The 12,607-nt window shown below is 42.7% G+C and overlaps 1 protein-coding gene across 1 annotated transcript in view; it reads left to right on the top strand.

Annotated features, from left to right (window-relative positions):
* The window catches only part of ANKRD13C (ankyrin repeat domain 13C), a 373,770-nt gene that overhangs the window by 167,844 nt on the left and 193,319 nt on the right, over positions 1–12,607 (top strand). The window contains exon 6 of the mRNA XM_053693358.1: positions 655–721. Coding sequence (XP_053549333.1) covers positions 655–721 — 67 coding nt within the window. The remainder of the gene's footprint in view (positions 1–654; positions 722–12,607) is intronic.

The following is a 12,607-nucleotide window of genomic DNA, read 5'->3' as shown; positions in this document are numbered from 1 at the left end:
TCATTAAACTTTATTTTGGGTGTGGATTATTTTCAGCAGGAATTGGCTGTCTTTATTTTATCCCTCCCTCTCTAGTGACTCTTGTGTGGAAAGATCCACATCTTGGGTAGTCATTATCCCATACGTCACTAGCTCATGGACTCTTGCTAATTGCATGAAAGAAAACATAATTTATGTAAGAACTTACCTGATAAATTCATTTCTTTCATATTAGCAAGAGTCCATGAGGCCCGCCCTTTTTTGTGGTGGTTATGATTTTTTTGTATAAAGCACAATTATTCCAATTCCTTATTTTATATGCTTTCGCACTTTTTTCTTTTCACCCCACTTCTTGGCTATTCGTTAAACTGAATTGTGGGTGTGGTGAGGGGTGTATTTATAGGCATTTTAAGGTTTGGGAAACTTTGCCCCTCCTGGTAGGAATGTATATCCCATACGTCACTAGCTCATGGACTCTTGCTAATATGAAAGAAATGAATTTATCAGGTAAGTTCTTACATAAATTATGTTTTAATAATATATTTTTTTTTTTTATTAAGTATAATTTAAAGCCTAAAAATTGTACTTTAATTGATTTGTTGCTAAGATGTGGTATCCAGATCTGGTTACTGTGCTGTGTAATAATACATTTAACCGATTTCTTTTAATGTGCAGTGCCTTTACTTTCCCGAATCCTGCCTTCTGATGCATGCAAGATCTATAAACAAGGTATAAATATCAGGTGTGTGTTCATCCTTTTTTTTTATCAATTTGGTTTTATAACATAAGCAAGATAACATATTCTGGTTACAGTGTAATTTGTGATACATTTTAAGACGGGGTTCTTCAAACTTTTTTCCCCAAGACCTAGTGCCATGATACCACATATCTTTGACCCTATTTTTATGCCTGGTCTCAACATTTCTGAAGCAATATACAACAAAATAGCTTCAATTTGTGGCAAAGTGAATAAAATGTGTGCCATGCAACACACACACACTCTCATACAACACACACACACTCTCATACAACATACAACACACTCTCTCATACAACACACACACCACACACACACACACACACTCTCATACAACATACAACACACACTCTCTCATACAACACACACACACACTCTCTCTCATACAACACACACACAACACACACACACTCTCTCATACAACACACACACACTCTCTCATACAACACACACACACTCTCTCATACAACACACACACACACTCTCTCATACAACACACACACACACTCTCTCATACAACACACACACACACTCTCTCATACAACACACACACACACTCTCTCATACAACACACACACACTCTCTCATACAACACACACACACTCTCTCATACAACACACACACACACTCTCTCATACAACACACACACACACTCTCTCATACAACACACACACACACTCTCTCATACAACACACACACACACTCTCTCATACAACACACACACACACTCTCTCATACAACACACACACACACTCTCTCATACAACACACACACACACTCTCTCATACAACACACACACACACTCTCTCATACAACACACACACACACTCTCTCATACAACACACACACACACTCTCTCATACAACACACACACACACTCTCTCATACAACACACACACACTCTCTCATACAACACACACACACACACTCTCTCATACAACACACACACACACTCTCTCATACAACACACACACACACTCTCTCATACAACACACACACACACTCTCTCATACAACACACACACACACTCTCTCATACAACACACACACACACTCTCTCATACAACACACACACACTCTCTCATACAACACACACACACACTCTCTCATACAACACACACACACACACACACACTCTCATACAACACACACACACACACTCTCATACAACACACACACACACACTCTCATACAACACACACACACACTCTCTCATACAACACACACACACACTCTCTCATACAACACACACACACACTCTCTCATACAACACACACACACACTCTCTCATACAACACACACACACACACTCTCATACAACACACACACACACACTCTCATACAACACACACACACACACACACTCTCATACAACACACACACACACACACACTCTCATACAACACACACACACACACACTCTCATACAACACACACACACACACACACTCTCATACAACACACACACACACACTCTCATACAACACACACACACACACACTCTCATACAACACACACACACACACACTCTCATACAACACACACACACTCTCTCATACAACACACACACACACTCTCTCATACAACACACACACACACTCTCTCATACAACACACACACACACTCTCTCATACAACACACACACACACTCTCTCATACAACACACACACACTCTCTCATACAACACACACACACTCTCTCATACAACACACACACACTCTCTCATACAACACACACACACTCTCTCATACAACACACACACACTCTCTCATACAACACACACACACTCTCTCATACAACACACACACACTCTCTCATACAACACACACACACACACACTCTCTCATACAACACACACACACACACACTCTCTCATACAACACACACACACACACACTCTCTCATACAACACACACACACACACACTCTCTCATACAACACACACACACACCACACACACACACACTCTCTCATACAACACACCACACACACACACACTCTCTCATACAACACACCACACACACACACTCTCTCATACAACACACACTCCTATAATGCACACATACAAGTTGCGACCAAGTAAACATGTTGCGACCCAGTAATATGTCTCGACGTGGTTTTAAGAGCCCTGTTTTAAGAGATTTATACTTAACTTTCCAGCAGAAAATAATGCATAATATATGTCAAGAAATGGTAGATCTATAAATTCTTATTTACTGTATTTAAAGATTTATATTCATGTTAAACATATGTCTGTTTTAACAGATATTTTTATTTAAAAAAAAAAATATGGGTGTCTTAGAGACAGTGTTTCTACAATTTTTCTTCCTAATAATGTTTAACAGTTCAAGTCTTATTACAAGCTAGCTCAGACCTTGTCTTCAGATACTCTCCCTCCCAACCCCTTCGCTCTGCCCACAATCTCCTCCGCTCCTCCTCTTTTGTTACCTCCTCACATTCCCGTTTACAAGACTTCTCCAGACTGGCTCCCATCTTGTGGAACTCTTTGCCTCGCTCCACAAGACTCTCCCCTAGTTTTGAAAGCTTAAAACGCTCCCTAGAGACTGTACTATTCAGGGATGCATACAACCTACACTAACCTTCCTAACTCCACTGCTATCCCCTTGAACCCCTTAGTATGTAAGCCTATAAACCTAGCTGTTTGTAGATCACCCACATAAGAGCTGATTACAACAGTGCAACTCTCGGCAGGGACCTCTACCCATTTGACCCCCTATAAATGTTACCTTGTATACCGCTTATGTTTATAGTGCTGCAGTAGTATCTGTTGGCGCTCTACAAATACCTGATAATAATAATTATTGTGGTGTGCTGATTTTTTGTTTTTTTTTAGATGACTACTTTACATAAGATTTATAGAATGTAGTTTTCATTCCCATAGAGGGAATACTTTATCCATCGTCTCATGACTTTTGTAATGCTTTTTGTGTTCTCCATAGAAAATGTTGCCAACCAGGTGGCATTACAAAGTAGTTGGTTGGAGGCAGTGTAATATTTTGCAATATTATAACATTTTTCAGTTATGTAAAATATTTTTTAAAGAGGTCAAAATTGAAATGCGTGTTTTACATTTCTCCAACATTGGTGTGTCCGGTCCATGGCGTCATCCATTACTTGTGGGAAATGTTCTCCCCCACAGGGAAAGGCAAGGAGAGCACACAGCAAGAGCTGTCCATATAGCTCCCCCTCTGGCTCCGCCCCCCAGTCATTCTCCTTGCCGCTCTGAACAAGTAGCATCTACCACGGGGATGGCGAGGAGTTTGTGGCGGACTATTTGAGTCGTCAGACTTTCCATCCAGGGGAGTGGGAACTCCATCCAGAGGTCTTTGCTCAGTTAACCCAATTATGGGGCATTCCAGACATGGATCTAATGGCGTCCCATCAGAACTTCAAGATTCCTTGCTACGGGTCCAGATCCAGGGATCCCAAGGCGACTCTAGTGGATGCATTAGTGGCGCCTTGGTCGTTCAACCTAGCATGTGTTTCCTCTCCTCCCCAGGCTCATAGCCAGGATCAAACAGGAGAAGGCCTCTGTGATTCTGATAGCTCCTGCGTGGCCACGCAGGACTTGGTATGCAGACCTGGTGAATATGTCATCGGCTCCACCATGGAAGCTACCTTTGAGACAGGACCTTCTAGTACAAGGTCCATTCGAACATCCCAATCTAGTTTCTCTGCAGCTGACTGCTTGGAAATTGAACGCTTGATTTCTCCAACATTGGTGTGTCCGGTCCACGGCGTCATCCATTACTTGTGGGATATTCTCCTCCCCTACAGGGAAAGGCAAGGAGAGCACACAGCAGAGCTGTCCATATAGCTCCCCCTCTAGCTCCGCCCCTCAGTCATTCTCCTTGCCTCTCTGAACAAGTAGCATCTCCTCGGGGATGGTGAGGAGTTTGTGGTGTTAGTTGTAGTTTTTTATATCTTCTATCAAGAGTTTGTTATTTTAAAATAGTGCTGGCTTGTACTATTTACTCTACAACAGAAAAGTGATGAAGATTTCTGTTAGCACAAGTAACTAGAATCCATTGCTGTTACCACGCAGGACTGTTGAAACCAGAGAACTTCAGTTGGGGGTAACAGTTTGCAGACTCATCTGCTTCAGGTATGACTAGTCTCCTTCTAACAACACAGGCTAATGCTAGATGAGTCATTTTTCCCCTCAGGGAAAATGGTAAGCCATTTTTCTTTCACCTCAGCAAAAAAGATAACAGGCTTCCCCTTTTTGATTTTTATGCTGGTAGACACTGTTAGAGGCAAAATCGATTGGTTTTTATTACAATATCATGGCATTTGAACTGTTTTATAAGCTCATATACACTTGGGAACGTTTTTTATTGATCTGGCATGTTTTAGACACCTAAATCTAGTCAGGAAGGCCCCTTCACTCTAGTGTGCTGAGGGAGGAAGCCTCATTTTGGTGCTTCAGCTGTGCAGTTGATTTCAAGGCAGTGCATGCAGTTTTCATGTGAGAGGGTCCTGTGACTCAGAAAGTGACCCCAGAAGGCTTATTTCTGTGGATGATTGACCCCTAAGGAAGGTAAAATGCTGCAGCAATACTGTAGCAGGGATTGTAGTGTATAAAAACGGTTAAATCCAACAATTAGCTCTGGTTTGCTTGTTTTAAGAGCTAGAGTCTCCATATTCGCTGTGCAATACTTTCTAAGCATTAAGACACTGGGGTCCAAATTTCATAAAAATCGGATATTGCCTTCATAGTTTTTTGAACATTCAGAAATAAAGTGTGTAATTTTATTATTTAAAGAGACAGTAACGTTTTTGTTTAAAATCGTTTTTATTGCATTGTTTGCCTGCCTAAATCTGTTTAACATGTCTATGCCATCAGATAACCTATGTTCTGTGTGTGTAGAGACAAATGTGTTCCCCCTTTGAGTGTTTGTGATAATTGTGCCATAGCGTCCAAACAAAATAAGGACAGCTCTGTTACATTTCATAATGTTGCCCAAGATAATTTATCTAATGAAGGTAGTGAGGATAATTCTACATCCTCTCCTTCTGTGTCTACACCAGCTTTGCCCGCGCAGGCGACACCTAGCGCGCCAGTGCTTATTTCTATGCAACAATTAACAGCAGTAGTGGATAATTCTATAGCAAATCTTTTATCCAAACTGCCAGCATTTCAGAGAAAGCGTGATTGTTCAGTTTTAAATACAGATAAAAAAAGGATGAATCGGAATTGGCTGTGAGGGAAGGGCTGTCTGAGGGTGAAATTTCAGACTCAGGAAAAATTTCTCAACAGGCAGAACCTGATATAGTAGCATTTAAATTTAAGCTAGAACATCTCCGCGCTTTGCTTAAGGAGGTATTAGCTACTCTGGATGACTGTGATTCTGTAGTAGTACCAGAGAAGTTGTGCAAATTGGACAAATTTTTAGAGGTCCCAGTGCACGAAGACGCTTTTCCAATACCCAAGAGGGTAGCGAGCATAGTGGATAAGCAGTGGGAGAAGCCAGGTGTACCCTTTGCCCCACCTCCTATATTTAAGAAAATGTTTCCCATAGTAGACCCTAGAAGGGACGCATGGCAGACGGTCCCGAAGGTTGAGGGAGCTGTTTCAACACTAGCAAAGTGCACAACTATTCCTATAGAGGACAGCTGCGCTTTCAAAGATCCTATGGATAAAAATTGGAAGGATTGCTTAAAAAGATTTTTGTTCAACAAGGGTTCATCCTTCAACCAGCTACGTGTGTTATTACTGTCACTTCAGCGGCGTCCTTTTGGTTCGTGGAACTTGAAAGGTCGCTCCAGAAAGAGACTTCCTATGAAGAAGTCATGGACAGAATTCACGCATTAAAGTTAGCTAATTCCTTTATATTGGATGCCGCTTTTCAAATAACGAAATTGGCGGCGAAAAACTCAGGTTTTGCTATAGTAGCGCGGAGGGCGCTTTGGCTAAAATCCTGGTCGGCAGATGTGTCGTCCAAGACTAAGTTACTTAATATTCCTTTCAAGGGTAAGACCCCTTTTTGGGCCGGAATTGAAGGAAATTATTTCAGACATCACTGGGGGTAAGGGCCATGCCCTCCCACAGGATAGGCCTTTTAAGGCTAAGAACAAGTCTAATTTTCGTTCCTTTCACAATTTCAGGAACGGACCGGCTAATAACTCCACTGCCGCTAGACAAGAAGGTAATGCGGCCCAGCCCAAACCCGCTTGGAAGCCCATGCAAGGCTGGAACAAGGGTAAACAGACCAAGAAACCTGCTGCTGCTACCAAGACAGCATGAAGGGGTAGCCCCCGATCCGGGACCGGATCTGGTAGGGGGCAGACTATCTCTCTTCGCTCAGGCTTGGGCAAGAGATGTTCCGGATCCCTGGGTACTAGAAATAGTATCCAAGGGATACCTGCTAGAGTTCAAGGGACTTCCTCCAAAGGGAAGATTCCACCTGTCTCACTTATCTTCAGACCAGATAAAGAAACAGGCATTCTTACATTGTGTAAGAGACCTATCAAAGATGGGAGTGATAAACCCAGTCCCCTTCGGGGAACAAGGTCTAGGTTTTTACTCAAACCTGTTTGTGGTTCCCAAAAAAGAGGGAACTTTCAGGCCAATCCTGGATTTAAAGATATTAAACAATTTCCTCAGAGTTCCATCCTTCATGTGGCTCTTCCATTCTGTTTAGCCACCGCTCCCAGAATTTTCTCAAAGGTGCTAGGGTCCCTTCTAGCGGTCCTAAGGCCGAGGGGCATCGCTGTAGCACCTTATCTAGATGACATCCTAATCCAAGCCTCGTCTCTTTCCAAAGCGAGGGCCCACACAGACATTGTGTTGGCTTTTCTCAGATCTCACGGGTGGAAGGTGAACATAGAAAAGAGTTCACTGTCACCGTCCACAAGGGTTCCGTTTCTTGGAACAATAATAGATTCTATGGAAATGAAGATCTTCCTGACAGAAGTCAGAAAGTTAAAGCTTCTAAACGCTTGTCGAGTTCTTCATTCTATTCCTCAACCCTCCATAGCTCGGTGCATGGAAGTAATAGGACTAATAGTCGCAGCAATGGACGTGGTTCCTTTTGCTCGAATTCATCTAAGACCATTACAGCTGTGCATGCTCAATCAGTGGAATGGGGCCTATACAGACTTGTCTCCCCAAATTCAAGTAGACCAGGTAACCAGGGACTCACTTCTCTGGTGGTTGACCCAGGATCACCTGTCTCAGGGAATGAGTTTCCGCAGACCGGAGTGGGTCATTGTCACGACCGATGCCAGCCTCTTGGGGTGGGGCGCGGTCTGGGACTCCCTGAAAGCTCAGGGCCTATGGTCTCGGGAAGAGTCGCTTCTCCCGATAAACATTTTGGAACTAAGAGCAATATTCAATGCGCTCCTGGCTTGACCTCAGCTAGCGAAAGCCAGGTTCATAAGATTTCAGTCGGACAACATAACGACTGTTGCGTACATCAATCATCAGGGGGGAACAAAGAGTTCCCTAGCGATGAAGGAAGTAACCAAGATCATCCAATGGGCAGAGAATCACTCCTGCCATCTATCTGCTATTCACATCCCAGGAGTAGACAACTGGGAGGTGGACTATTTGAGTTGTCAGACTTTCCATCCGGGGGAGTGGGAACTCCACACGGAGGTCTTTGCTCAGTTAACCCAATTATGGGGCATTCCAGACATGGATCTAATGGCGTCCCGTCAGAACTTCAAGATTCCTTGTTACGGGTCCAGATCCAGGGATCCCAAGGCGATTCTAGTGGATGCATTAGTGGCGCCTTGGTCGTTCAACCTAGCGTATGTGGTTCCACCGTTTCCTCTCCTTCCCAGGCTCATAGCCAGGATCAAACAGGAAAAGGCCTCGGTGATTCTGATAGCTCCTGCGTGGCCACGCAGGACTTGGTATGCAGACCTGGTGAATATGTCATCGGCTCCACGATGGAAGCTACCTTTGAGACAGGATCTTCTAGTACAAGGTCCATTCGAACATCCAAATCTAGTTTCTCTGCAGCTGACTGCTTGGAAATTGAACGCTTGATTTTATCCAAACGTGGGTTTTCGAATTCTGTGATAGATACTCTGGTCCAAGCCAGAAAACCTGTGACTAGAAAAATATGGCGTAAATATATCTGTTGGTGTGAATCCAAGGGATTCTCCTGGAGTAAAATAAAAATTCCAAGGATTCTCTCCTTTCTCCAAGAAGGTTTGGATAAAGGGTTGTCCGCTAGTTCTCTAAAGGGACAGATTTATGCTTTATCTGTCTTGTTACACAAACGACTGGCAGCTGTGCCAGATGTACAAGCTTTTGTTCAGGCTTTGGTTAGAATCAAGCCTGTTTACAGAACCATGACTCCTCCTTGGAGTCTAAATTTAGTTCTTTCAGTTCTTCAAGGGGTTCCGTTTGAACCTTTACATTCCATAAATATTAAGTTATTATCTTGGAAAGTACTGTTTTTGGGTGCTATTTCTTCTGCTAGAAGAGTTTCTGAATTATCTGCTTTGCAGTGTAATCCACCCTATCTGGTTTTCCATTCAGATAAGGTTGTTTTGCATACTAAGCCTGGTTTTCTTCCAAAAGTTGTTTCCAACAAGAATATTAACCAGGAAATAGTTGTTCCTTCTCTGTGTCCGAAACCAGTTTCAAAGAAGGAACGTTTATTACACAATTTAGATGTTGTTCGTGCTTTAAAGTTCTATTTAGAAGCAACAAAAGATTTTAGACAAACCTCATCTTTGTTTGTCGTTTACTCTGGTAAGAGGAGAGATCAAAAAGCTACTGCTACCTCTCTCTCTTTCTGGCTAAAAAGCATTATCCGATTGGCCTATGAGACTGCCGGACGACAGCCTCCTGACCAAATCACAGCTCACTCTACTAGGGCTGTGGCTTCCACATGGGCCTACAAGAACGAGGCTTCTGTTGATCAGATATGTAAGGCAGCGACTTGGTCCTCTCTGCACACTTTTGCCAAATTCTACAAATTTGATACTTATGCTTCTTCGGAGGCTATTTTTGGGAGAAAGGTTTTGCAAGCCGTGGTGCCTTCCATTTAGGTAACCTGATTTGCTCCCTCCCTTCATCCGTGTCCTAAAGCTTTGGTATTGGTTCCCACAAGTAATGGATGACGCCGTGGACCGGACACACCAATGTTGGAGAAAACAGAATTTATGCTTACCTGATAAATTACTTTCTCCAACGGTGTGTCCGGTCCACGGCCCGCCCTGGTTTTCCTAATCAGGTTGAAATTTTTTTTGTCTTTATACACTACAGTCACCACGGCACCCTATAGTTTCTCCTTTTTCTCCTAACCGTTGGTCGAATGACTGGGGGGCGGAGCTAGAGGGGGAGCTATATGGACAGCTCTGCTGTGTGCTCTCCTTGCCTTTCCCTGTAGGGGAGGAGAATATCCCACAAGTAATGGATGACGCCGTGGACCGGACACACCGTTGGAGAAAGTAATTTATCAGGTAAGCATAAATTCTGTTTTTATCCAAGTGTGGATTTTCAAATTCTGTGATTGATACTCTGGTCCAAGCCAGAAAACCTGTGACTAGAAGGATTTACCATAAAATATGGAAAAATGATATCTGTTGGTGTGAATCCAAAGGATTCTCCTGGAGTAAGATTAAAATTCCAAAGATTCTCTCCTTTCTCCAAGAAGGTTTGGATAAAGGATTGTCAGCTAGTTCTCTAAAAGGACAGATTTCTGCATTATCCGTCTTGTTGCACAAACGACTGGCAGCTTTGCCAGATGTACAAGCTTTTGTTCAGGCTTTGGTTAGAATCAAGCCTGTTTACAGACCCATGACTCCTCCTTGGAGTCTAAATTTAGTTCTTTCAGTTCTTCAAGGGGTTCCGTTTGAACCTTTACATTCCATAGATATTAAGTACTATCTTGGAAAGTTCTGTTTTTGGTTGCTATTTCTTCTGCTAGAAGAGTTTCTGAATTATCTGCTTTGCAGTGTGATCCACCCTATCTGGTGTTCCATTCAGATAAGGTTGTTTTGCGTACTAAGCCTGGTTTTCTTCCAAAAGTTGTTTCCAACGAGAACATCAACCAGGAAATAGTTGTTCCTTCTTTGTGTCCGAATCCAGTTTCAAAGAAGGAACGTTTATTACACAATTTAGATGTTGTTCGTGATTTAAAGTTCTATTTAGAAGCAACAAAAGATTTTAGACAAACCTCATCCTTGTTTGTTGTTTACTCTGGTAAGAGGAGAGGTCAAAAAGCTACTGCTACCTCTCTTTCTGGCTGAAAAGCATTATCCGCTTGGCTTATGAGACTGCCGGACGGCAGCCTCCTGACCGTATCACAGCTCACTCTACTAGGGCTGTGGCTTCCACATGGGCTTTCAAGAACGAGGCTTCTGTGGATCAGATCTGTAAGGCAGCGACTTGGTCTTCTCTGCACTCTTTTGCCAAATTCTACAAATTTGATATTTTTGCTTCTTCGGAGGCTGTTTTTGGGAGAAAGGTTTTTCAAGCCGTGGTGCCTTCTGTTTAGGTAACCTGATTTGCTCCCTCCCTTCATCCGTGTCCTAAAGCTTTGGTATTGGTTCCCACAAGTAATGGATGACGCCGTGGACCGGACACACCAATGTTGGAGAAAACAGAATTTATGCTTACCTGATAAATTACTTTCTCCAACGGTGTGTCCGGTCCACGGCCCGCCCTGGTTTTTTTAATCAGGTTGAAAACTTTTTTCTTTATACACTACAGTCACCACGGCACCCTATAGTTTCTCCTTTTTCTCCTAACCGTCGGTCGAATGACTGGGGGGCGGAGCCAGAGGGGGAGCTATATGGACAACTCTTGCTGTGTGCTCTCCTTGCCTTTCCCTGTGGGGGAGAACATTTCACACAAGTAATGGATGACGCCGTGGACCGGACACACCGTTGGAGAAAGTAATTTATCAGGTAAGCATAAATTCTGTTTTTTAAAGAACTGTTTTTGCATTATACTTCCACTGGCAAAAATGCTTCTAGAAAAATGTATTACTGTTATTCAGTGGCATACACACATATGCCGTGGACACACACACACACACACCGTGCACCAATATTCAATCACTACACCTTTTCATGTGTCAGGAGTGTCTTGTATGGCACAAATAAAGTCTTCACAGACACAATACAAACCACCACCAGCTATCTGAGCTTGAATACTAGATAACGTGCCTCATAGCATATGTGTATTTGCCACTGTGAAACAGTAATAACTTTCACTAGAAGCATTTTTGCTAATGGAAGTATATTGCAAAAATACTTCTATATAAAATTGAAATGCACATCTGAACATTTAAATTTTGACCTTTCTATCCATTTAAGCTATCTAAAGCACAAATTAATTGCATTATTTCTTTCTAATGACATGGTGAGTCCACGGATCATCTAATTACTATTAGGAATATCACTACTGCCCAGCAGGAGGCGGCAAAGAGCACCACAGCAAAGCTGTTAAATATCACCTCCCTTCCCTCCCACCCCAGTCATTCTCTTTGCCTACGTAAGAGCAAGGAAGTGGTAAAGTATAGGTGTTGGAAAGAAGATACTTCAAGCAAGATTTTATTATTTTTAAGCAGTGCAAGATTGTTCTGCTTGGTCCTAGGGTGTAGCCGTAGTCCATATCAGTCTCTTCAGTAGAGCAGTAGTGGCTTTCAAGCAATGGGAACTTGTGGGGTACAATCCTCACTACGCCTCCCATGTAGTTAATGCTGCCCTAATACTGAAAGCCTGAGTAAGATTACTCTGTCTTTATCTCTTTTTCCACAGGTCCATGAGAGGGAGAAGACCTCTCAAACGTAGTGAGCTGCCTGGCAGATCTGAGGTAAGTGCTGAGTTTATTTTTTCTGTGAAATGCAGGAAAAATTGGGCACTTTATTACCATTTAAAAATG

Source organism: Bombina bombina, chromosome 10 (genome assembly GCF_027579735.1).
Source record: "Bombina bombina isolate aBomBom1 chromosome 10, aBomBom1.pri, whole genome shotgun sequence".
Lineage (NCBI taxonomy): Eukaryota > Metazoa > Chordata > Amphibia > Anura > Bombinatoridae > Bombina > Bombina bombina.
This window is presented reverse-complemented; position numbering and strand designations above follow the sequence as displayed.